Source organism: Haemaphysalis longicornis, unplaced genomic scaffold, assembly GCF_048455015.1.
Source record: "Haemaphysalis longicornis isolate Haplotype H1 unplaced genomic scaffold, Haemaphysalis longicornis Haplotype H1 scaffold_8, whole genome shotgun sequence".
Lineage (NCBI taxonomy): Eukaryota > Metazoa > Arthropoda > Arachnida > Ixodida > Ixodidae > Haemaphysalis > Haemaphysalis longicornis.
This window is the reverse complement of record NW_027526445.1, coordinates 116,304,913-116,331,624: the sequence shown is the minus strand read 5'-3', so window position 1 is coordinate 116,331,624 and position 26,712 is coordinate 116,304,913. Positions and strand designations below refer to the sequence as shown.

The 26,712-nt window shown below is 46.8% G+C and overlaps 2 protein-coding genes across 8 annotated transcripts in view; one reads left to right on the top strand and one right to left on the bottom strand.

Moving 5' to 3' along the window:
- The window catches only part of LOC144149038 (ral GTPase-activating protein subunit alpha-2), a 103,353-nt gene extending 86,158 nt beyond the window's left edge, over positions 1 to 17,195 (top strand). For 5 of the 6 annotated variants that reach the window (XM_077680589.1, XM_077680586.1, XM_077680587.1 and 2 more), the window contains 5 exons: positions 441 to 568; positions 1,660 to 1,790; positions 3,042 to 3,224; positions 8,755 to 8,772; positions 13,125 to 17,195. In XM_077680589.1, the coding sequence (XP_077536715.1) occupies positions 441 to 568; positions 1,660 to 1,790; positions 3,042 to 3,224; positions 8,755 to 8,772; positions 13,125 to 13,180 (516 nt within the window). In that variant the 3' untranslated portion in view covers positions 13,181 to 17,195. The remainder of the gene's footprint in view (positions 1 to 440; positions 569 to 1,659; positions 1,791 to 3,041; positions 3,225 to 8,754; positions 8,773 to 13,124) is intronic. The other variant, XM_077680585.1, reaches the window with a different exon arrangement.
- Positions 17,196 to 18,871: 1,676 nt separating this feature from the next.
- Positions 18,872 to 26,704, bottom strand: LOC144149510 (cytochrome c oxidase assembly factor 6 homolog). Of its 2 annotated transcripts, XM_077681114.1 has the most exons (5): positions 26,503 to 26,704; positions 26,075 to 26,234; positions 23,112 to 23,173; positions 19,131 to 19,225; positions 18,872 to 19,062 (listed from the first exon to the last, which is right to left on the bottom strand). In XM_077681114.1, the coding sequence occupies exons 2-4, from the start codon at positions 26,216 to 26,218 to the stop codon at positions 19,171 to 19,173; spliced, it is 261 nt and encodes an 86-aa protein (XP_077537240.1). In that variant the 5' UTR covers positions 26,219 to 26,234; positions 26,503 to 26,704; the 3' UTR covers positions 18,872 to 19,062; positions 19,131 to 19,170. The 2 variants fall into 2 exon arrangements, with proteins under 2 accessions (XP_077537240.1, XP_077537239.1); XM_077681113.1 differs by lacking the exon at positions 19,131 to 19,225.
- Positions 26,705 to 26,712: the final 8 nt, after the last annotated feature.

Here is a 26,712-nt window from a genome sequence, read left to right as displayed (position 1 = left end):
TCGCAGAGCTGTTGCATATGTCATCATATGTTCTGTTGCGGGCAATGAGGTAGTGGGTAGCATATGGCCCTTCCCTTTTTTCCTAATTATGTAGCTTATTTGAGAGAAGTGTGCGTTGACAGTGGTGTCAGTACAATTCTAACGAGGCAATCTTTCAAATGAACCAAACTTGTGCTTTGTCTGCATGGCCACTTTAAGAGGAGGCAGTGTTTGAGTGATACCTGATGCGTCTGTGAGATCACTTAGTACTGGAATCGAACTGAGCGAGAAAACAGTGTGAGAGGCCTTATTAGGTTCGTAGTCTTGCATGCGCTTGCTTCAAGGGTTCCTGCAAGTGTGCAGTAATGGAGTGTACTGCATTCTGCGAGTGCCAATGATTACTGAACTTCAGTTTGCTGGTGCTGGCCTGTCTCTTCACCCGTTGTTGTTGTCGTCCCCAGGTTCCCTTCTTCGGCCCCCTCTTTGACGGAGCCATCGTTGACCACATGGTCCTGCCGAGGCTGGTCCGTGCGACCGCCATCAATGCGGGCCGGGCGGTCAATTCGCTCAAGCCCATGTTCCGCACATAGTATCCTTTTTTTTCGCTGCCCTCTGACGGGCCTTCTCCATTTTGCGGTGGCTATCGTGTCTTTCTCTCTCATCTCCCTCATTCGTATGTTTTGCTTCTGCCTCTAATCAGTGTGTTGCTGGGCAGTTTCTATGTGCCACAACAAACTTTCCTCTAAATCGCACAGCCTCATTTAGGTGGGGCTTAATTAGCCATATCTTGGAAGTTATTGCCATCCTCTAGCTATGTTCACTGTATAGGAATACAAAGGAAAAAAAAAACACGGAACTGAGTCTCTGCAACTGTAGTAATGGCACCTTTAAAGTACAGGGAGAATTTGGTAAGTTGTTGGTAAAAACAACGCCTAAGTTGAAGCCTCCGAAAGTGGTTGTGTTAGGGCCCTTTGGATCTTTTTGCTTTTGAACGAAACTTTGGCACAAACGTTTACCTAGTGCACTGCAAGCTTAGGCAAATGGAAGCAAACTATTCTTGTTTGTTGGGCTTTCAATTGAAGTACGAACGCTGTTCATGATAATTACAGTACTTCCCTTCCTTTTTTTTTTCTTTTGTTGTGGAGAGGATTAAAGTAAACAGAATGCAAAACCTGTGTTTTTATCATGGTCAAAATACTGTAAGTTTGACTCCTAAATGGAGTTAAGCTTTACAGCACATGATCCATTAAATCACCAACTGCTGGTTGTGTCCAGGCTGACCAACAGTACTGGCAAAGGAGCCAGACTATTGTATTAAATGCATTCCTCTCGCATTTCTGCCACGTATACTTTAGGGCAAGTTTGTACTTCACAATAAATGGGCTAGTATGCCCGAGTTCCACTGCTGTCATGCCCATATGTCTCTTGCGAGTCAGTCGTACTAATTTCAACCAATACACAGAAGAAAAGTAAGCATGCCTGAAAGAAAAGACTGAACAGGAAGCAGAAGAGAACAAAATGTTCCCTGTTTGTGCAAGGGCCGAAATCAGCGTGACGTGCAATGTCAGTGCGACATCAATTGTAGTAGTGTGACTTATTCTGTTCAAGCTGGCGGGACCTGCGCGTGGGCTGTCGTTTTGCGACAATGTTGTTTGACCTGACGGCCTCCCCCACCACCAGCTACGAGCAGCGGGCGCAGGCGCTGGAGACGATAGTGCAGAACTACAAGGAGCCGACCACCTTCGAAGACTTTGCCGCCAAGGTGATGGCCCCAGCACCCGCCAAGAGCCCCCTCGTGCTCCGCCGGTCGGGTGAGTGAGGCCGCCGCCCTCCGGTTTCTTCCCCGCTTATCTGGGAAACACTGGGACAAGTGCGAAGCGGTTGCAATCACCAGCAAAACACATTGTTGGGCAAGTTGGGACATCCTCCTTCTAAAACACAGTTTTTATCAGGCGTGTAGCTCTGCCTGTCACAAGTCGGTGCATTAATGTCTTGGATGGACCACTTGGCTTTCCTTGATGTACCATTGTGCGACCAAGGCCCTGTGCATTATTTGACGCTGCTGCTTCTTGGGAACAAGAGTTGCTGTTACAGTGTGTGCAGTTTGGTCGTAGACATTTCACTGAGAGTGCGACGATCTAAGCAACTTGAACATGTGCTGTGCACACTGTGCATGCTGTACAACCAACGCTGTGGTAACACAACGTCAGGTAGTTCACTTTTTGTGTTTTGTGTGCTCACATGCAAGCACTCTCGGTGAAGGTGTTAGCCCAGTCTAGTGCAATGCACTTGTGGAACAATAGGAAAAGCTGGATCGTGTTGTTATAGACTGTTTACTCCACCGCTGTGGGGCGCAGTACAGTTGAAAATTGAAGTGGTAGCTCTATAGGCGACATCAGCAATTTTGAGGCTGCATATGCTGCTCAGCTAGCCGAGCAGAACTTGAGTGTCACGGCTTCCCACAGAGTGCAGCCAATGTTGGCCTGAGATGAAAATTTGCAGCACGTGTTGTTTGATGGGTTAGTGACCTGAAAGCCTAGCATGTGGAAATCTCTTAGTGGGCATCCTTGATCATCACCAATCCCAGAATGCTCGTTGGTGGACCAGGACACAGTTTGTCACCTGTGTTCCTCGAGCACTCTTTGTAGTAGAGTTGGCCGGGAGTGCTTCGTGCCGCCTTGGCTGGCAAATGTCTGCTCTGAGCATTGTGGAGTCCGAGCAGACCGCAATATTTCTGCTTCCCGTAGCAGGGGGGCAGTGAAATAGGGGTGTGTTGTGGGACTCGCCAGTATATATAGCAGGCTTCCTAATTACAACTCCCCTTGAGGGAAACCAATCATTGCTGCTGTTGTACCAGGCTTTTCATTGGTCTCGTTTTTGAGGCTGCGAGCAGAACTTGATTTGGTCGCTAATGCCGTGATCGACAAAGTGGGCAGTGAGAAAATCGTTCCTGGTTGGTGGTGGTATGTGAAAAGCAAATCTCAGGAAAAGAGGTGTGAACTAAAGCGGACCACCTATACCTAACTAACCCTCTCTGTTCCTTCCCCCTTCCGCTCCCCCAGCTGGCCCGACCGGATCGGAGAGCGGGGGCTCGCCGCAGCTGGGCTCGACGCTGGCCGCTGCGCTGCTGGACAGCGACAGCGGCTCGCCCTCGATGCACCACCACCAGCCGCGGCCCCGGCCGGCCACCGTGTCCAGCGTGGTCACCCCCGACCGCAGCCCCTTCTCCCTCCCGGGGGGTGCAGGTGGGTCCCGCCTGCTTTTCTCTTCACGTGGGCGTGCACGTGTGACCCGCTTGTTTCCCGCTTGCACAGTGGGGCCCAAACGGGAATGGTCCCCGTTAGTTACTCCACTTGGTTCAGGTTCACAGGCTTGACTGGTAGCTAGTGTGGGCCTTCCTGGAGGAAGCAGAAAATTTTCAACAGACCTGAGGGGGTCTGGTTGATCTGTAGCCCTCCACAACAGCGTTTGGCCAGCTTCAGCTAATACAATTCAGATGCAATAGGAGTTTCACAGCCAATTCCCCTCCTCTCCCGTCCTAGCACCCTTCAGTCCCCCACCTGTAACGGGGCATCTGTCGACCAGTTCTGTCTCTTATTTGTGCCGCTGGGACTGCGTTAAGTGTTGACACTATCGCAGGGTAACCAGTGTGATTGCAGATGTTGAAACAGTGGACTCCTTCACTCGTGCAGTAGAGCACTGAACAGGCTTGCACCGTTGTGGCATTGTACACTGGACAGCCGTGCAATGTGATGGTTGAGCTCGCTGACTAGCACAAGGAACATGGGGTGCAGTTTGGAACACCCCAGTGCTTGGCTCCCATGATCTGCTGTGCACGAGATTGTCTGTTTGTTTGTTTCCATTGCACTACTGCTACTGCCGTTGCAAACACGCTGTGAGCAGTTGAATGCACGTGATCTGTGCTCTTATCTTCTTGCTTCTAGTCAGGCTAATTAGGCAGAACCTAATCATTGCACTGCTGGCAATGCGTATCCACTGCATTAGCTTACTTTTGCTACACATGACATCAAGGCTTATGATCCATGAAGAAGCTGTCCTAGCTAATGTTGTTACACAACCTCGTGATAGGCTGCCATTTCATTGTAACACCAAAACTTGTCAGTGTCCTCGTAAAGCAAGCAGCGACACATCCGTGTGGAAAAAGACCCACCTGGGCATTGCTCTTTTGTCATCCTCTTTCTTTCGTCATTCGTAAAACGTTTCTACATGTTATTGGGAATTGTAAAGGAAGAGGGTGTGGTGCCTGGAACATGCCACATCGTAGTACAGTTCTCATCCTTGTCCATGAAAGTGGCCATACAGACAAAATGCGTTTGGTTCATTTTGCCCCATTAACATAACACTGGCACCACTCTTAAAGGGGCACTGACACAAAATTTTGAAGGTGAGATAACTTCGGAGATAGATTGGTGGGAACACATATACATTGTCTGCAAAATGTCAGCGGCGAATACAGCCTAGAACATATTTAAAATCAATTTTAAAATGTCCGCAACGCAACCGAGCAGCCAGCACAGGACCACGCGCAATCGACATCCCGTGGACATTGTGTAAATAAACAACATCCAAACACGTCACGAGTTTGCGTTTGCCGCTTCCGCACTGCCGGCGTTTTTCGCCGGCTCGCCCGGCTCGCCGCTCCAATCGGAGGGCCGGAGGGCGGAGCTTCTGCTCTTGAGAACGAACGACCCGATCGTTGGCGGTGGAGCCACCGTGATTTCGTCAGCTCATGGGGCAGGTGGCCGCTACCAAAGTTCTACAGCGATTCCAGGCACTCTGTTTCTATTACTGTTTATTACCATTGGATGCGAAAACGCGCCGGAGGCACGAAAAGCCCACTGAGCTAGCCGCACAGTCGCTGTGCAGGCCACGGCCGCGAAGTGGCCCAGGCCGGCGCAGGTAGCTCGAGTGATAGCTTGTTACCGCTGCACGAAATTGTCCCCAAGTCCCGACCATGGTGGCTTACATGAGAAAGGAGTTAATGATGCGATGGCGGGTTGCATTAAAAATTGTCATCGGCACTGCTTACGAGAGCGGCACTCTAATATCTGCCGCAGTGCTAAGCTGAACACATCTGTAGGCGGACCTGTAGGCAGACCGGCCGGCTGCTCCCAGCGCGCGTCTTGCCACCCACTGTCTCGAGCGTCGCGCGTTGTTCTTTAGCCGCGGTAGCATTTGCACTCGCAGCGCCTGCGTCACATCCACGGTCACTTTTTAATTAAGCGCCGCACGAGATCAGTACGTGGGGGCATTCGCAGAAACTGCCATCGATGCGGATTCAACAGTGCTACGGCGGCTCTGCTCTGTGATATCCCTCCGACGGTCACGTGGTCAGCTTTGTTCACACAAAATCCACAAAATCCATCGTTTCGCGGCACTCGCTGAAACCGAAACTGCGACTGGCCGCATTTAAAATGCCTCCAATTAAACAACCGTCGCACGCTGAAGCAAATGAGGTTTCTACAGGTTATAGGTCACTATACTCGGGGACAACTTTCTGTGGCAATGCAGTCAAGGTTATGGAGCCGAACCACGCCTTTTCACTGCGCACCTGGAAGTAGTTCAACAAAAATAATTGGCTGGCGGTAACCTCAGCAATTCAAGAATATTTAGTTCTGAAGTTTTAGACTTGCAGTGATAATGCTACTAAATTGCTAGCCAGAGTATATGAAACAGAGAGCATTTTTTTACATTTTCGGATATTTTTGGTTGCGGCTGTCGCCGCTGGCGTCGCAATGGTTCCCTCCCGAAAAAAACAAAACAAAACACGGCGTTCTTGTCGAATGCTTTCGGCAGCTCGCCACTTCATTCTCCGCATAGGGTTTGTAAAGCTTCGCTGTCTAAACAAACGAAGCGAGTGGTTTGCAAAGTGTACGCCCAAGTGAGACTGATGCAACCGGGACTCTCCGCTGTTTTCGCAATCCGTTCGGTAAGCCAGTTTCCCGGCGTAAGCGAGCGTGTGCATAAGCATGTGTGCATGCTGCTCTTTCGGTATACCGCGACTGCGCTAGGTAAGTACGCCGCACATGCCGGTGCTGCTGCCCAGTAGAAGAGTTTACAGATCAGTGCATTCAGTCAAAACTGCAGCGCTTACAAAATTCACTTCTTTTCTGAACGATACAGAGTCCACAGTCGGTCTGAGTTCTCCACTTCATGGACGCTCGGGCCGTGTCCAGTCAAAACGTTGGCCTATGTTTACAAACAAATGAAGCGTGTGGAAGGAGACGCCAATATGCCTGCATGCTTGGTGATCGTGGTTCAGCGCACTCAACTATGGAGCTTATGCGAATAAATGAAGTGTATCAAATGCGTATCGGTCACGCCGAAACTGAAACCGAAACCAGTTTATTGGGAACTACTTCGCGCAGTAACACAGAGCAGTTAGCCTCCCCCTCCGCCTCCCTCCGTAGCTTTCGCTCCATTGCCGCAGAAAGTTGTCCCCGAGTATAGGTACTTATCGCAACAAAAAAAAAAAGATGCAAAATTTTTGTGTCAGTGCCCCTTTAATGTGAGCTTCACTAAAATGAGCTACACAATGAAGAAAACAGAGAATGCCGTGCAGCTTACTAGCTCATTTCCTGCACTGAACTCGTGACACTTGATGGGCAGCTCGTTGGGGCTGGCCGAGGCTCACAAAATACAATGCAAAGTTACCGGGGATTATAAGCTTGCAGAAGGAGCTAGTATTTGCACTTAAGTTTAGTGCGCAGTCTTTTTATAGCAGTAAGAATGGTGGGGTAGACAATAGAAGTTACGAACATGTAAACATAGAAACACCGGTTCATACAGCGCGCACTATGCCAGCCGAAGCTGCGCAGCCGTTGGGCGCATTACACGAAACTGGCCAACTGGCATAAATACATCGCCACTTACATGATCTTATTTGTCAGGAACAATTACTATCAATACGTAGTAGCAAAAGTAAGCCAAGCACAAATCCAGTCAAAAAGAGAGCAAGTGCGGACAGCGGTCTCCGAGTGGTATTGTGGCGCCACCTATGAAGACGCACAGTAAACAAAAGACAGCAAAGGACGCCTGTCGCTGTTTACAGTAGCCTTAGTCAACATGCGAACTTTATTATCAAACACATACCCTGAACATGTCCTTCCTCACGTCTCGGAACACACGGTTTAGTGGGATAATTCAAATTTTGGCTTAAAATGTTTCATTTCTCAGTGATTGAAGCATCATTTGCTGCTTGACAAGCACTGGGGGCACTATAAAACACCGAATCTGTTTGATAAAACAAACTTGTATTTTGTCTTCATGGCCTCTTTAAAGGGGGTCGATCAGGGGTCTCCCAGCTCCATTCTCTCGCGGTACAACCTTTACAAAGGTGGGCGTTCTGCTGCACATGGCTTCGTAAACTCTTTCAAGGGTTAGCAAGAAGTGAAGTCCTCCTTCCTTCCTTTCTCTTTTCTTTTATTTATTTTTTTCTTTGTAAAATTTTATTAAGTTCACTGTTCGAAAAATATGGCACTACGGCGGGCTAATAATTTCAAGGTACACTAAAATACTCGCCTAGTTGCTAGTTTATGATTAGAAAGCATTTGAGAGTCGAGTTTCAAAGCCAGCGTTTTCACATTTGTTTGAACAGGAGAAAAAGGACACCGAAGTGGATTTGTCGGAGCCTTATTGGTGTCCCCATTGTGCAGTGTGCTCTGAATTATTTAACGGAGGTCTAGAGAAGGGTAGTAATTTTTCACCTGTTCCGTGTTCAGACTCAACTTTTGGTTTGTTCGCCCACAGGTTACACATGCTAGCAAGTATTGTAACCCCGTGCGCTGGCCTTTGTGTCATGTCGTCATAACTAATGTCAGCAAGTAGGTGGGGAGGATAGTGCAAAGGAAGTGGCATTTTCGATTGCACATGTGCCGCTCAGAAAGGTCCCTAAATTGGCTTAAAAAGCCTGAGTATAGCTCGCAGATTCTACGCGTCAATCCAGTGAGGTAATTAAAGAATTCTTGCAACTCATGTCAGTGTCCCTTCATAAATCTGTACTATCACTTCGTTCATAGTACAAGTTTGCCTTCGCAGTGTATGAATTAAGGAAGTTTTACTGTACTGGTCAGGTGGATTGATGTTTCACCTATAGACTCGGGGCTATCTGACCTGCCGTGGCGGCACAGTGGCTAAGGCGTCAAGCTGCTGCTTAGTCTAAGGATGTGGGTTCGATTCTGGCCACGGTGGCCACTTTTCGGATGGAGGTGAAAATGGCCGTGCCTCGAGGTTTTGGTGCACATTAAAGATGCCTAGGTTGTCCAAATTAATCCTGAGCCCTCCCTTCCAGTGCGCCTCAAAGCCCAGTTGTAGCTTCGGTTTGTGAAATCACCAAGATCAAGCAAATCAAGGTTATTTTAACGCTGCGCATCAAAAGTTGTAGCAGTGGCTTGCAATTTGGTCGACACCTTAAAATGCGTAAAGAATAATGGCTTTATCTGTGTTGCTTGCAGCTTTTTTTGCACCAAGAGGTAAGGATTAAGCTCTCCTTTAACTGTTCACGTGTGGCAAACACTTCCAATAGTGAACAAAATGTGAAAACAAGTGCAAGTTCACATTTTAGATGCGGCATTTAGCACGAACTGGGTCAAAGTTTCGTAATGCTGGGGGATTTAATGGATGTTTCGTCTGTCTATTGTAACTTTTGTAACTTCCTTGTCTCGGAACGAGTGGCTCGAGCAGTTTGCGGTTCCTTTTTCTCGGGGTTGGTGTGCGAAATAAAATTTGACGCGTTGGTTTGATTCTTTCTTGCAGCTTTTTCTACTCCAAAAGGTGAGAAACGCTCTCTTCTCTAACCGTCGCCACCTAGTAAAGGTTTCGGGCATAATGGTACTTTTATACACATGTGTGGATATTCATTTCTTTATTTGTTTTCCTTGTTTGAGTATTCAATATTCATTTTAGCCAAGGCTTTGTTATTTGGCTCTGGTAAAGGGGTCTCTTTTATTTACCTGCTGAGAACTATTTTGGGCAGTTCCTGGGCTGAAGTCAGTAACTGTCGTCACCATAGAAAATCCATGTGCAAATAAAATACGGAGCTTCTTTGAAGAAGGTCTAAGCGGTAGGGGTGTGCGAATGCTGAGTAGTGACTTTCGAATCGAATTCGGAAAAAAAAAAAAGCCGAATATTGAACCGAATATCTTTTTTTTTTTTTTTCCTGCAGGCCTCGATTTTGTATAGGTTTTTTGTGGAAAAGCAGAAGCTACTTTGCATCTTCGGGAGACATGAACGTTCTTTTTCAATCCGGAGAACATACTTTCAACTCGCATCGGCGGTACTCCAGGAATCTAGAGCAGGCACGATACACATCCAAAAAAAAAAAAAAAAAAAAAAGACTTGTTCTGGAGTTGCTGTACTGCAATCATAGGCGACGACTATACAGCGCCTTGTTACTCAGAAGTGAGCGCTTTGGAGGCATGAACAATAGGACGCGAAAACATGGCACAGCCACAATAATGGACCACGATAAGGCACTTTGTAAGCACATAGGCAGCGTGAAGTGGGAATAATGCGTAGCGGAAGGAACGCTCGCACTGAAGTCGCCGTGCACAAGCCTGCGCTATCCAATCCACTGTGGTCTAAAAAAATGTGGTTGATCCTTCTTTCAAGAAATCATTAAAACACGAAAGTGAAAGGTGCTTTCGCAGGAGCATTTGAATGTTTATTGTGCATCGATATGAGTTCCCACATCACTATTTATACTTCATCAGTATGGCACTGCTAGACGTATCAACATTAGACATGGGATTACCCGCTCTTGAGCACTGCGTAAATCTGATTGAAACCCAGGCGCTCGCTAACAGTGCGAACAAAACTGAACGGGTTGTCAGCGAAGCGTTTGGTGAAGTCACGGTCCGCTGCAGCGAAAGGAGCATGATTTGCGGTTCGGCAGCAGTCTTGTGGGTGTGCTTGGCAAGCGACGACCTGCTGGCAGGTGGCATGTTTGCCAGACGCTTGCGTTGTGACGAGCTCAGCTTGTGGAACGAGAGAGGCAAAGTTCATAGCTCGGTTCGCAGAGTTCAGCGGACACATAAACACAGCAGCTCCCGCTGCCACATGCTGCCCTATTGAGGTGTCAACTATCGACGCTCATTAGCGTCATGACGCACTACTTCGCTTCACCTCTCCTAGACAGCAGCACCACCCCAATGAAGGTGTTAGAGGGAAGGACATAAGGCGCGTTCGTACAGCCATGCAGGTCTGACTTCATGGCCCAGTTGGCGGAGCGTATCACACCTCCCGTTGTGGGACTGATATTGGGCTCGAATCCTAGCGCCGCTGCGTCAAGGGAACTTTTTCTGGTGATGTCATTTCCATTTGTGTACCCCGGCATGAAGCACCTCCGTGTTAAAACAAGTACACACGCAGTAACCATACACCAACTCCATTAGAAACAGCCAGAACCACTTTTGATTTTAAAATAATGGAAACGCTGTCAAAGTGGTGGCGGTCTTTACCGGAAGCTGCCCTAACATTCAAAGATCTGGTCGCAGAATTCAAAATGGCGGCCAGAGTCGACGGTGACGACTCTAAAAAAAGATCTTATCGAAGGAATTGCAGATTACACCGTGCAGCCGGATAAAATTGACAGCCTCCACGAAGCGCGCTTGCCGAAAGCGCAATTTGGATGAAACTTGCCGAGCAGACGGTGTAGCAGCAACGCGTTAGTGTGTGCCGACATTTCTTGCTTTCGCAAAGCCAGGAAATGTTCGGAAACTCCACTCGCCTATTCGAAAAATAGAATAGTGGATATTCGATTCCCGAATCGAATGATTCACGGGGGTACTATATTCAATTTGTATTCAAATATTTGAGTATTCGCACACCCCTACTAAGGCAATCCAAAATGGCAAACAAAACATACCTAAGGTGAAGCTGATCATCCTATTTTCCCGCTAAAATTGGGGCATTGCCTGTGCAAGCCCAGTTTTTCTCCCTTGCTATGGTTTCCCTTGAGAAGTGCTGTGCTATTCCCATTGCCAGCTTGTTTTCCTGGATTGGAGGTAAGACTCCTCTTTGCGCATTGAAGCAGGGAAGGTGAAAACTGGTGACAAGCAGCGGCAGGTGCTGAAGCATTTTTAGCTGTATTTTTTCTTATAAAAAAAAAAAGCGTTCATCATGCAAAAGTTGTGATGACCACGACCATTACACAAGGCGCATTTATTTCGAGGGCGTTCACATGCGAGCAGATATACTGCAAAAGCGGAAGCGGACGTTATTAGTTACGAATCTGCGTTATGTGCAAAGTGACCGATGTAAAAATGAACAACGGGGTTGGAGAGACAGGGTTAGGGTTGGCTCACTGAGAGACGAAAGGTGCTCCGAATTGAATATTTTCTGTTTAGCACTGGTGCTTGAGCCGCCCATGCATGATCACCTTTTGTTTTTATTCAGTAGCAATGACTGTTGCTGATGGTAGTGATGGGGAAGTGCGTCAAAAGCAGGGCTCACAGAATGCGGCTAGCTTCTGTCTTAAATTGCTAGCAGCCGTCATGATGTTTGCTGATATTCATCGTTCTCACCGTTGGTATGAAAGGAGAGATAGGGTGGCAACACTGTGTACTTGTTGCAATGTAATTACCTGCAACTTTTCACATTTCTTTGTGGTTTTGTAATGGGATGAATACACATTACAGCAAAAGCTGTCAGTACTGAGTTTGTATGGAGCTCGTGTCTGCTGCCGTGTGTTGTTCATTGCCAGCATTACGGCACATTTGCTTCCGAAAGTGGGTACTGGCCCCTGAAATTCCCACAAACACTTTCCTGCCGTGATCACATGCGTGTGGTGTGGCAGGCTTTACAGAGAGCCAGACTTCCTTCGTATTTTTCATTTGACACTGTATGCTTGGCGAATCTTGGCGGCTTCAAAGAAAGCAGCGCTGCAGGTCACCACGAATGATCCGCACAGGCCTCAACACAGGTTTCTGGAGGTTAACGCAGCAAGCCTTGAAATAAGTGTCCTGGTAGGTTCTGAGAGGCAGGCGAAAGAACACTCACTGTTGTGGAGTTACTTCAGCGGTTTACTGCAATTCTGCAGAGTATTTTTGTCAATTTAATTAGTTAGTATATGATACGTTTACTGTATTCTGTTCCACTTGTACAAATCGCAAAGAAAGGGGAAAAAAAAAAAAAGATGAGAGTGAGAGAGGAGGTGCAAAACCAAACTGTGATGTTACATTTTTCATTATGACTATACAGGAGTTCACATGAGCAGTATCAATAATAGTGGAGGGGGGAATGAAGCAGGAAGCATGAGAAGGAACGAAGGAATGAGAAGGCCAAACAGCATCTTAGCCAAACCAGTTAAAAAATATTCGAATGTGAATGATGTGGACTAACGACATGCCTAAAGCCACTGTTCGCCAGGTAGTTTAATTTCAGAAAACTCAGTTTGCCCACAAAGCTGTTCACTTTTCGAAAAGTAATGCCACAAATGTGCCCCATTAGTTTTTTTTAAGCGAAGCCTTGTATGTCTCACTTGTGGCGGTTTCGGAAAAAACGCACTGCACGTGAAGCCAACTTTACACATTGTGTTTCCACAAAGGGCACAGCAATTGTGCACCACATACACAATGGGATGCCTTTACATGCGTAACAGTTCCATGGTGATAGGCGAATGCAGTTTAGCGTCATACGGTTAATTGTGCAATGACGATGATAAAAGCATTCACTAACAGGCACACAGACCACACAGACCTTACCACACTCTTAACCAATGGGAAGCCCAGATCAGTAGCAAGGCTGAGCTAACCATACCAGCAGGTTCAAATGGCCAAATCACAAGCTAATATAGATACAAAAAGGCTAACACCACATTCGGTTAGTTCAGTGTTGTCGTATGTTTGGACTTTGGCTGATTGTATTGTGGACTTTGCATTTGTACCGGACGAAGCTTCGTGTTTCAACCATCTTTTTTCGCAATTTTTTTTTTCTTTCTGAACGTGACACTCAGTCACTTTGATGGCAGTGCAATCTTGCGTACCTTTCACTGCCTGTGCTGTTTAATCTCTCACTACTACTTACTCGGAAATGCATGCACTATCCCCTCATACTGCGCTCGTGCTAGCGTAGTTCCCCCGTCATCTGCACCTCTCACTCTCCCCCTTTTTTTTCTCCCCTTCCAGAGCAACACGTCATTCCACCTTCACTGAGCCAGAGTTCCACACCGACGTCCAACTGACGGGGATCGCTGGAGGCTGCTTTTTATTCTTCTCCTTTTGCGGGCCTCCCAGTGGCTTCAGCTTCCTTCGACCGGCCGCTCTCGCGTTACGACGATTACTATGACGATTATTATTGCTATTAAGTGTTTTTACAAAGGCGCAGGTGACCTGTTGTTTTGGCCATTGTTTGCTGCTTGTGCTTATAATACGCAGAATGTTTGTGTAGACTGCATGTTTTTGTTGACGTTTTCTTGGTCGCGTGTGCCGCTTTGTCAGTGACAGTGAAAGGAAACGGGCACGACTGCGAAATGATTGACTAGGTATGGGGAGCTTGTGAATAGTACTACCTTCTTTCTATGCACTTACAAATTTCTGTCTGTACTTGTCTCGGCTTGGCCATTTTTGTTGGCTACGAAAAGCCCTGTCTGCACTTTTACAGTGCTCTTATTTTTGTCTTTTTCCCCCTTTACTTCGTCAGCTATACGAGAGTGTTTTAACGTTATGGGATGCAGCTGATAGAAATGCATGCCCATGTTCTGTGACGCTTTTCTGGAAAGAGGCAGCCGTGAAGTTCAGGCGCGAATCGGTTTTTCGCACTGCTGGGTTATTTGAACGTTTTCTTGTTGAAACTGTACGATAACAAATCAGTGTTTTTTCATATTCGATTTTTCAGACTGGTTGATTATTATTCATGGGGCTTTATCATCCCCATAAGGTCCGAAAAGTCAGTTGTCATCTGTGCTACGTTGACGAGCACACATTTGCTAACAGTTTTCTATTGCTCCTTTAAGGGCACAGGGAAAGGCAAAATTTAAAAAATGACTTTTTTAAAAACAGTTGGTTTAAAAACAGTTTTTTTTGGCTCAAAAACAGTTTTTCCATAGGCAAGCAGTAAGTGACGACGCCCCATTTGAGAATGTGCTTCGTGTTTATTGTCATTTTTTTCCATAAAAAAAAAACTCCCACCTTCAGATCAAAAGGCTAGTCTGAAACCAGCTGTGTTAAGAAATTGTTTGGCAACCATTGCATAGCTGATTTTTCAGCTAAGGCAATCCAAGAATGCTGTGCACGTTTTTTCCACATTTGTGCCTGCGAGCCACACGCCAAAAAAATGTCTGTTTGGCTTCACACTCTCAAGATTGCAGCGTTGGATGCTGTTCCTTCATTCAGTGATGGTGGCATTGCGCGAGCTAGCATTTCGAAAAAATTCGGATTGAACCCTGGGCACAACACCACCATCCAGTGGCTAAAAGAGTTTGACCATGCAAACAAGGCTACTGTACAAACAGGGCTCAAAGGCAGCTCAAAAAATAGGCAAGGAGGACAGACGACGGGCTGAAAAGTGAAAAATGACTGACGGTGATTAAGAAGCTGGTATTTACTATGTAAATGAGCCGAGTCGTGTTTGTGGCAAAAAAGTATTGTTTTTCACCTCTTTTCTTACTTTAAACTCCATTATCTCAAAAGACTCTTTTTATTACATAGGTACCATTGTTTCCTGTTACCATTCTTTTTCCTGTCATCTACATAAATTCCCGCATCTACTGTGCAAAAATTGAAAATATGCACGTAACGTTTTTTTTTTTGTTTCAGAAATTTCAAGATGCAAATTAAGCCAAAATTTAGGTACTGATGGAAAAAAATGAATAAAGATTGTAATTTTAGCATGTGGATATTTCTGGTAGAGTGCAAAGAGCATAAAATTTGAAAGAAAATGATGTCTGCATTATGTAGATACCTTTAGTAGATGCCGAGAAAAATGTACCGCAAAATGGCCAGAAATGCATGGGAAGTATCGGTCTTACCCTGTGCCCTTAATTTATTACCCTGTACTCTAGAATTGGCAGGGGTGACCACCTGCCGAACACCGTATGTTCAACAAGCACTGTGGAGTAATGAATCATGGTAGAGCCATTGAAAGATGACCACTGTTGTTTGTCACAGCCTGTGTGGTGTGTATGAGCCCATAATGTGTGAAATCCACTACGTGGTTCCCTGTTTGGCCTGTCTAAGTTCAGTGAATGTGTTAACCAAGTACTGCTGTGTTGGTGTGGCGCACTGTTTAGGGCGAGATTTTATTCACTACTGTTCTGTACGGGCCTGGTATAATTCACCTGAGGAATGAATTTGCATTGTAATACGTAGTACAGTGGAGCTTAAATTTTCCTTTGGTCAAACGTACACCATGCGCTTGTCAAAAATAGATGAAGGCACAACAATTTTATCGCGATCACTGTTTGTAGCTTGGTTGAGCGAACTTTTGTTGGCAGTTTTTGCGTAAACTGCCGTAGATTGAAGTGCAATTTGCAATCATTAAGAAGTAGCCAAAGTTGGATGTAGCACTGTCTGTTTGACGCGTGTGTTGTGGGTGGTGATCGTGTGGGTCACACGGTTTCGAAAGCACTCTTTAGAGCACACCGTCTCCCTCGCGGCATCGTGGCTGGCCTGTTTGACGTCTGGACTACCTGTAAATAACTGCACATATTTGGGGCATCATTTATCCGCACGGTTTCTTGTGACGCACATCTTGTGCGCGCATAACTACTCAAGACGAGACAGGGGCCAATCTAGCACTCGCGCGCACACACACACACTCACACAAACGCAAGTGTTGCCAGCACACAGACTTGCCGACGTTTTTCGCCGATTCTGCCTCAGCGGTGGATCGGCAGTGTGGCCATCATTACAAGACGCGGAAATGTTGTAAATTTTTACGTGGGATAGCACAGTGACAATGCGGCAGAACTGCACGACTGTCGCCACTCGTCCCCTTGCCCCCCACTCGGTCACTGTACTTAACAAACGTCACGTCACAATCCGTTTGGTGTGCATAAGTCGTCAGTGGTCTCAGTTGCCACAGCGTCCCTGTACATAGTGTAAATGCGACTTTCACAGTCACTGTTCCGAGCGTTTCTCTGTTTCCTTGTCCATTGCATCCGAACTGTCTCGGAAGTGTACTAAAGCGGTTTCGGCATTGTCGGTCCCGTTTCTCGGTGTGTCATAGCGAATCTGTTTGACAAGGGAGCTCGGTGAGGTGCGCGGAAACGCGGTTTTTTGTCTACGCGCCATCGAAGCAGTTTCGCCCGACTGCCTGCCGCTCGCTGGGACGTGGCGCATCAAGGTGCTCTTTTTAGCCGTGCGTGTACATATAGCTTCCAGCGTGTCTCGCCACTGTTTGAAATCGGCACGCAAACGTGTTTTGGCTCGAGGAAGGTTTGGTGCATGTTTTTTCACGGAGGGGGTCGGCAACCGCCAGCACAATATGCACGTCTTTCTTATCAGCGGTGGCCTTTTGAGATTGGGAAACTAAAAGCTAATGAGTGTCCTCACTGGTTTTGTGTTGTTAGAGGCATCGCTTGGCATGCGAGTACAACTAGCTCGGTGTTGGCAGCAGCAAGGCACATGAATTACTGCCCCGTTATTCTAGACAAGGAAGACTTACGTTTCCCTAATTACGGATTAAACGAAAAAGTGGAGGTGGCATTTCGGGTAAAAATTTTTGCGTATCCTAGGTCCAGGGCTGGCACAGTACTTGGCAGTCTTGGATCAATGCACTGCTGTCTTTTTTGCAATGCTGCTCTGGTATTGAAAGTGCCAGGAAGTTCTAAAATTCCACGTTTATTTTTACGTCGCACTTTTGGACTGCACTGGAGACCCACCAAGGCTGTTTTTGGCAGCGAGACGTAGTATTTATTCTCTCTGGCACTGTGACTGTTTGGTGGAGAAGATTGGGCTTGTGTTTTTTGAAGCGCTGCTCTCCCGGGGTTTGGAGCGGGGAGGAAAAGCACAGAAAAGGCGTGAATTGAAGCTTGTACATAGTATACAGGTGTTCACAGCACGTCCGCCTTCCCACCGGCCTGTCGGCCAACTTTGCGGTTTGTAATTTAACTTTGCCGTTATTGTGCTGTGGTCGAGAGGAAAAAAAACACACACACTCAAAGTGACAAGAGAGTTAACAAGTGCTTTTTTGGAGAAAGCCATGACAGTCCTGTACGTGTGGTTCGACGTGCAATAAAAAAAGATTAAAGAAACGCACTGTTCTTTATTTGCAGGAGTGTCATTTACTGTCAAAGGCTCAAAGCTGCTGCTGTCTTGCTTTTGACCTTATGGTTTCATTTTCAGTTAATCCTAACGTGTTTCGTGGTTGCATCTACAGGTTGTGTGATGAAAAGGGGTTGTGCTTATTAAATGTGGTTGTTATAACTTGTGTATTGCAGTAACTCAATTATAAATGTCTCAGTGGCCACTTAGGGTAAAGAGATTGATTGCTTTACTGAAAGGAGGTTTTGTGCCGGAAAGCTAGTTTAGTAGCACTCGCTGTGCACTGTGTGGGCTTTGTGGCAAAATCAGCTTTTTAATTGAACATTAGGGAAGGAAAGTGTGTGTGTGTGTGTGAGCTTCGTGGATTCCCGAATGCCTTAGTGGGTTCCCTTTTGAGAACCAGTTTAAAAGGGCATTGAAGGGGGGAACACTAATTGATTTGTATTGATCAGATATGCCTGGCTTACAAATATGCTGTATGAAAAAACGGTAGTGCTTAATAAGCTAGAACATCGTGAAAGCGTGGTGCACCGCTGGGGTGTGTTTTCCTACCTGTGATGTTCCTTATCCTAAAGGCATGTCTGCCATTTATTAGAGGCTCCTTGATAAGAAGATATGCGGCCGAGCCCAGTGCCAAATTCCAGTTTGAAGTTGCACCGCGGAGAGAAAGGTTACAAGAATGCTGTCATTTCTGGCCGTGTAGCTCTGCAAAACAACTTGTTCTCGATGATGCAGCTTTCATTCACTTTTACTGCATAAGTGGTAAATGTGAACCCATCGTAATTGCCACTGTCAGTATTATTCTTATTCGCAGCATGGTTAGTCAAGCATCTGACTCTGTCATCTTTGTCAATGCTGTAGATTGGCCCAAGCCTCCCTTGTCGACATGTGAACAGTCAGTAGACAAAAGAAACATTAGGCAGAAGTTGAGCTGTGTAAGTGTGCAAGCTACCACAAAAAAATTATCACTTTCGTCGCCTTCAAGTTAACATGCTCGGCCAGAATTGTCAAGATATGGCAACTTTTACCCTGGGTGACATAGTGCCCCTACGGAATCACGATTTCATGAGACTATGCTGGCTGATTACAGAGGTGATATGGACGACATAAACGAAAGCGAGATAGGAGCATTCGGATATTGCAAGTAGTATGAAGAAACATATGGTAATCGAAACCTTACCTTGGTGCTGTTTTGCTTCGTATCCCACGAGAATAAGGCATCTTGCAGCAACGGGTCTCCTTTCGGACCACATGTCCTCCTATGTATTATTGTCGACGCAAGGATCTCGTCATTGTTCACTGTTGGACGTTATCCAAGCAGCCAACCTTTTTATGTTCATCGAATCACCTTTTTTCAATGTCACTCGCATCTGATAGCCTTTATGCTTTGTGGGGAAATAAATGGTAAGAAGGAAAGACTAGCAAAGTGCAAATGGCCATCATGCCTTTTTTGTTCCGTCAAATCTTGTGCGCAAAAATCAGTACCTGTAAGTGATGTAGGCAGTGTCTTTGCTACAGGTACCTTATAGAAACATTCTCTTGTCACAATCTTAGCTCCTCAATCATCCTTGCAAACAGCTGTCACAGAAGCGAATCGCATATCAGTGCTCCTTAGTAGAGTTTCTTGGGCAAATTTTTAATGTAGGTCTCTGTCCACCCTAAGGAATGGGAAGAGTACAAAAAATATGCCTTTATTGTGCCAGATTCTTGCTCTCCTGTGACCCTTTAGCCTCGGAGCAGTGGTCTGGGCACTTTAAAATCTACAGTGGCCACACGCGTCCCGTCTCAGGTCATGGCCTTGAACCTGCCGTGGGGGTTGCTGGCATCTATGAAAACGGTCGCCGGCTTTCCAGCAGCTCTCCTAGAAGAGACGCCACAGTGTCAACAGCAGTTTGCTTCCTGTAACGACCATTGTCAATGCGTCTATACCTATGAAACATGCACCTTTCCATGTTTAGCGCTCGGTACTTTACTTCAATTGCATGAGGACGTAGGTTCGATTCCCGGCCGTGGCGGCCGCTATTCTGCAGATAGAGGCGAAAAGCAAAAATGCCCGTGTTTTGAGATTTCGGTGCACATTAAAGAACCCCAGCTGGTCAAAATTAATCCAGAGATCCCCACTACGGCACGCCTCATCGCCTGTGAAGCATCGGCGCGTTAAACCCCACAATGTGGAGTTCAAACCCCACAGTGTGGAGACAAAAAGGTAAGTGGTATGCTTTGTGTACAAGAAGTTCTAAGGGGCTGTAATGCGTGTTTGGTCACTTCGGTGGTTGTTATGAGTTTCGCAAAGCAAAGGGCTCGCAGAACAAGAGTCTAATAACCATGTGGAAGGTTGACAGCTTGCACGAGGTCATAACACCAAAAAGACTAAGAGCAATGCGAGGAGGAAATGGTACTATTTATCGTACCGACGCTCGTCACATAGTGGCGTTGTTTCTACAGCTACAAAGTGACCGCCATTTTGTGGGCACCACTAAAGTGTTACTGAAAGTCGCAAACACTTGGCAAGCTTCGGTGGCCTTTCGTTGCGACATGCACATTGCCGTATAGAGAGTATCTTTTGAAGTGCACCTCGACAAGCGTAAACTGCACAGTTCTTAATAAGAGGTTATAATTGGATACAATAAATTATCGGATATAATGAACTAAAACATTTTTGTTGGTCTCGCTAGCATCGCTGGAGAAGTGCTTGTGAAAAAATTCTCGCTCCTGGTGTCACTCAGTTGTAGCAAAGTTGAAGGTTTCCTTGCTTTGTTCCAATCGGCAAAATGCTGGCTTGCCGTTCACATTAGTGCGCTGTCGAGAACACCACTCGCTAGTAGAGGGCACAACACCTTCACTATCAGCATTGACCTGTTTGCACACTGATCGGCGGTAATCTGCGGGGAAAAACACCCGAACTGCCCCAAGCAGTACCGTAGGCAGTACCGTAGGCAGTACCGTAGGCCATATATTTTCAATGTGTAAACGACTATCTGAACACACGCACAATTCATCCCCCTGTAGGAGCAGCTGGCAAGGGCTATGCATGTACAGGTGCCGTCAAAAGTAATTGGAGCACATTCTCGCAAATTTGCAGGAATTTCTCCTTCTTCTGGGAACTGCCTGGCTGCATTGCTGTGCATTTAAAGGAGTCCTACCTAACAAAAACTTTCCTGTAAGCTGGTAACAGCTGACATTAAGCCAGTAAGACATTTTGTGATATTCACAAAATCCTTGCTCCAATTACTTACGACGGCACCTGTACCTACATACACATTTTCTGTAATGAAACTTCCGCACTGTTTTTTAGAGAAACGAGAACTTCGCCACACTGTAATGAAATCTTTCTCCACACTCCGGTATGTACAGCAAAGCAGCAACTTCGTACAACGCCACGAGGAACCCTGGTGCGAGGCTAGACTTCTTTGTTGGCTTCCCGCACCTGGACCACGGGCAAGTGGATACGGTACAAAGCAAACAAAGGCTAGAAAGACGGCTGCACAGGCATTTTTCTTATCTTTTTGTCTCTGTTCGCCTTTGCACTGGATCGACCGCCCAACATTACACTTTGCCGAGCGCAAGGTTTTACTTGCAGTCTCCCCACCATGTCTCGGTGCCCCTAATGGTTTGGCAGAGGTAAAACTTGAAGCAGGGTTGCTGGAGGAACAACAACTCCTTCCCCGCCTTTGGGGGAGCTAGAGCTATTGTTGCGACATAATTGCGGGAAATCAACGAGGCTCTACATCCACACCAAAATGTCCGCGAAGTACTGGAAGCAGTACAGCGATGGTGTCGGTAGGGGAAGAACGTTGGCGCGAAGGACATTGGCACGTAATTCTGCTCCCAAGGTTAGGGGAGGAGTCGCGTAAACTGCCCCCATAGGCTAGACACGCAGGAAACCCCAGAAGGAGTTTGATAAACTCAGCTGAAATTAGGCACAGACCATGTTCTTCTCTGTTAACATGACGGCGGAGAAGCCTTTTGCGTTGAAACTGTATCCACACTGAGAAAGACTAGGCACCTCTGTGCGTGCATCTACAGTCAAGAGCCAAAGTTTAGGGATTGTAAAAGTGGCAATTTTGGGTTATTTCTCTGCCACACAGTAGCCTGGGGTATATAGCGCAGTATTTTTGCGGTATAGTAAAGCCCCGTCACAAGAGACGCTCAGGGGACCCGGGAAACGTGTCTCTTGTAACCGAGGTCTCTCGAAAGCAGCAATGCTGACATGGGGAACACGGGAAAACCGACCAAACTGTCTTCATCCAAATGTCTCTTACAACCAAGTGTCGCTTGTAACGAGGTTTCACTGTACTTCCGTAATTACACATCTCACATGCATAATTTGTGTGCTTCTACTGAAAGAGAAATAACCTAAAATCGCCATTTTCATGGTCCCTAAACTTCCACCCACGACTGTACATATGTACCACAAAATACTGCACAAGTGCTCCCACTTGTATGGCCCCCTCCCCCATTTAAAGAAAATGCTTTTTTTTCCCCAAAATTCAACAAAGGCAGTGATAAAGTATGCTATTTCAGCACCAAAGAACTGCGACGAGCTGAGGCATGTTACCATGGCCTTACTTATGATTCCGAGTCCAAAGAGCATTGCTGTGGTTTCGACGATTGAAATGCCTGCGCGCACTTCAGTACTGAATCGCAAAGCACGTAACTGCACGCAAGCGCTTCAGTCCTGTTCTCAGCTCAGCGGGATCTTTGCACAAAATACGAGAAAGGTGCTCCTGTGACACGCACAACCCATGTCTGCGTCCTCTGTGTGTAAAAATCATTGCTGCATTCTCTGCCCTCGCTGATCATTTCAAAAGAGTTAACCCAGCAAATTTTTTCTAAAGGATGCCTGCCATGAAAAAAAATTTTGTACTTTTGGCTGTACTGTACACTGCCATCCAAGCCTGCCTACACCAGCACAAATTTGACCTTCCTGTCCAAAGTTTTCAGGAAATATAGCACAGGGCACGGGTGAAAATTAGAGAGTCACTTTGTTAGTGAACTGGGCTGTCCAGTATGCACACAGACAAGCAACACATATGATGAGGCACATCACAGCTTGTGCGTGCTCGACTGGGTGGCATGCAATATACTACCAGCACAGGCTTAATTAAGAAGGGGGCACCATTCACGTCTACATAAAATGCCGTGGTTCCTTTTACCTTTCATTTACATGTCCTGTTCCTCCTACTCCCAAGAAAGCAATCGATTTGACAGGACCCATAACCACTAAATCCGTTTAAGTTGAGCCACCATTGTCACATTTTGTAAGCAGCTATTGCAATTACAATGCAATGCTTTACCGCACCCAAAACAAAACCTTTCAAACGGCGATTTGAAGTACCAGTATCGGCGGTCTCGCACAAAAGTCCACTCTGATAATCTGATTACACGTGTATTAATGGGGAAAACAGATCAGCTGCTGCAAGCTATACTCAAACCTTGCAGAGATTAATGGTAATAGCTGAGCAAACAAACGGGTTCCATACAAATGCTTTATTGCAACACAAGCAACAACGCATGTCTCGGCCAGACAAACAGCTACAGGCATGCGAACATCTACAAATGCCAAATGCCCATGCCACTACACTGCAATGTTGCGACGAACACTACGCAGAGTTGGAAACAAAACACAATGCTGCCGTTCATTGTAGTTTTAGCTGAAGGTGTGACTTAGGAGGGTGAACAGTCTTTGCTAGTCGATCTAAGCTTTCCCAATGCCCCCTTCTCATTTTGCGTGAGTGACTTGAAGCCACCAGGGAAGCCGTGACACACGTGATGACATGAGGAGGCCATGACTGGCTCGGAGCCACAGGATTGGCACTCGATCACAAATGTAGGGACTACAGTGAGGCTGCAATGACTTGTGTGCCTCAGCTCTTTGCTCTGGATTTAGCTTCCTCTATCGGATCGTACCCCTCGTTCTCTATCTTGTCCTTGAACTGAAGGTATTCCCTCTTGCGGTTGAAGTGCTTCACCTGGAAAATGGGGAAGAGAAACAGACTCGATAAGCCATTCCTGCTCATTAAGGACATCTATCTCAGGTGCCACCGCACCGTTTTGTTCGCACAACTGCTTCACTTAAAGGGACCCAGAAAAGCCTTCTGTAAAAGTTACAAAAGGCCTGTATTGTCGCGCAGCACCAATATAGCGATGCAATGCCGTTGGAATTATTGATCTACATTCAGTATTAGCTGCGCCAGAAGCAATTAAATGCACCTCTCCCCACTTGCCGATCGACTCCTCCTCCCTCTCTGCTCCCTTCAAAGCAGCTGGAAACACTGGGAATTGCCATGTGACATCGCGACACTCGACTTCCGTTCTGCGCTAGCTACATTCCTGTGCCTAGGCACGCGTCAATCGCTGCGGACCCTCCTTTGCCGCCTTTGCCTCGGGATCGCGCAGGAAGGATCGAGGAAGAGCAGCCGGAAGCCAATGGCAGTGACGCCGCCGGCGGCCGACCTCGCCGGCGATTGGGCGAATCAGGGGGCGCCTTCGCCGTTGCATCAGCCACAGTCGGCTCGCTGCGGCGTCGCGCTCATTGGCTGAAAAAGGCAATCTTCAAAAATTGTTTACAAATTATCCGTGCAACGTATGGGGCTCACACTTGGCTCAAAAATCCCCCATTATGTGTTCTACCACCTGAATGCATTTGATTGCCACCGTCACAAAGCTTTTCGGGGTCCCTTTAAAGCTAAAGTGACCATATTGCAAGATGGGGAAGGGAAGGGGGGGGGGGGGGATGTAGCACATTGCGTATGGGACAAATTGCAGTTTGTATTACTACATCTCACCATACGGCCTTGGACTCATCATTGCACTAAACAGTTCATTTTTTCATACATGTCTGTAGTACCGCTCCCATGCATGTGCAAATTCACCTTATATACAACAGCATTCAGGGTGTCTACCAAGTTGACATTTTAAAAGTCCCCGAGTGACAGAGAACTCTGTTTTACGTCAACACGGGCTGACGCCACTTCACCAGTTGCTGTCACCCTCTAAAAAGCACCTTATAAAATAAAATACGACATAATAAAGTTTGAATGCTAACTTTTATCCTTACTTTTATCTCATTCAAACAGAAAACATACCGGAGTGGTAGTAAAATTTACGGTGAATGAAATGCCAAAAAAAAAAATGGTAAAACTGTACTGCCATGTCTTCAGCTCGAGCTCAATGCCTCAGTGCTGTATGTTACTGCTTCAAAGAGTTTATTTTGGTTTGGATGAGGGGCCCCTCATCCTCTCGAGTTAAACACGGTCACGTTAGGTGCCCTTGCATGCCGCCATACTGCTAGCATCAAAGCACTGCGCAGGATGAGCGGGAAGCATTTATTTGTGATTCAAATTGGAAATCAGAAACACCTCAACTACACCCCGCTATGGCGACTCCACGTAAAGTTCATTTGGTGTGCTGCGAAAGCTACGGAGCCAAAACATGTTCTCTCTTTCTACGCAGCGAAATACAGTGCCAGCTTGCATTTAAAAGTAACTCTTGAAACGGGGTACAATGTCTATAGACGTATTTTGAACACAGCTGCGAACTTTTAAAGTTGAAAATTAAGCGAAATGTGTTTTTATTATTACGCCAGATTCACAACTAAAAGATTCGCAACGTGCGCCAACTAACTAGAAACCACAGTAGATGGTGCCAGGTGTTCCAGCATAGGACTGAAAGCTACTACTGCCCCTGCCCCTGTACCCTGTAGACTCTCCTACGCTGCCCCAACAAGCTATCGCGGCGCGCAACGTTTTCTTCCGCCTTTCGTGAGTCTGGGAAGCATGCCAGAACACAAGGGGTCAGGAGGTGGGGAGGGTGACTGCAAGCTGTATGAAGCTAGTTCTCCCTGGAACCATAAACTTCAGCTGCGCCATCAGCAATGGCTCCGGAGAGCTGTCCACTTTTGACTTGCTGTTACTTGAGCCAGCAATACTGTGAATTTCGCTCCCTTTATAAAATACAGCTAATTTTCCCGGATACAAGCAGAAATTCAATGAGTTTTCCCTGAGTTTTTTCAGACTATTCAAAATCCCTAAGAATTCCAGGTTTTCCTAGTTTTCCAGGTAGGTAGACACCCTGAGCATTGATTTGAGTATGGTCAAATAAAGCCGCGTCTTCTCTACAGTCAACATCTTATAAATCAAGAAAAACACCCTTTCCACCACTGGTGTGTTTGTGACTGGCAAGCATACGGCGCAGTAGACGATTGAGTTGATATGGTTGCAAGGCACGTCATTTGTTTCGAAGTCCTGAAGCGCATCCACCCACCATTCCTCAAACGCAAAAGAGTGTGGTGAATGGCTTGTTGGTACACTGCAACCTCAAGAAAACAGCTGACATCGGAACTAAGCAAGAAACACAGCCTCAAACGTTTTCTTTATTTTTTGCTCTTCCATTCCTCCAGCTTTTAGCCATGACATAGGGCTTGATACACACATTGCATACTTTTGGTCAAAGGAGGGACAAAACACCGTCCCACAAGTAGGATGACGGGACAGCGGGACCACAGCTGCAAAACCGGGACATGTCCCACCTATGACGGGACGTCTGGTCACTTCACTCAAAGGAGGAAAAAAGTGTTCTAATGTACTCCCCCAACGACTGGGGCTGGTCTTCATTAAATTTGGCACTTAGGCAATGGGTGCTAAAGACAACAAGTAGAGTGCACTGCGCATGATTAAGCAACTTTCGAGGATTCAGCCGGCAGGTTAGTATGCTGTGCGCCAATGTGTACAACACGTGGCACGAAAGCGTTTTTGGCGCCACTTTCAGAGCCCCTGGTGACCTGCTAAGTTCGGCATGTGACACAAATGTGACGAACCACCACACACACACACACACACACAAAAGATGTATGTCAACTGCGTTCCGCTTACCCACTGACTGGGGCACATCGACTCGTACAGGGACCTCGTTTCTGTACATCGACTCGCATCCTCGGAGTTGCGATCAAGGCATTCCCAGTAGCGATCTCTGGAGTCCCAACACTTCTGACGCTGCTCCTTGTTCGGGAAGGACATCGTGGCTCGCCCGGCGCTGCGATGATAACAAAATCGGTGCTGCGAGGTGGGAAAAACGAGAAAAACAGCCTACGAGCCCAACAGCAGCCGCGAAGCGTGCATTTTAACTGTTTACAATTGCACTAGATCGCTTCCGGATTGACCATTCGGGGAGCCTTATCCTGATAACACAACTGCTTTTGAAATCAGAACGAAATCGGCAGGCATTCCTCGTAAATTAAACACCGTTGTGGCACCTCGTTTACATGCGAGCAGGCAAGGTCTACGCCAGCGGTCACGCTTACTTGTGCTGATGTATCGCTCAGGCCAGGACAGGAGTCGACGAAGGCGCGATGCTGAGATAAAGGGCTAGCTGCCAACAACGCTGAAAAAGCCACTTGGCAACATCTGTTCGCGGTTCTAGCCCGGAGTTGTAATCCTTGAGACTCGAAGGTCGAGAAATGGTGAAGAGCCAACGCGCATCGGCCGAAGCTGGTTTCGAAACCTCCGCCCTC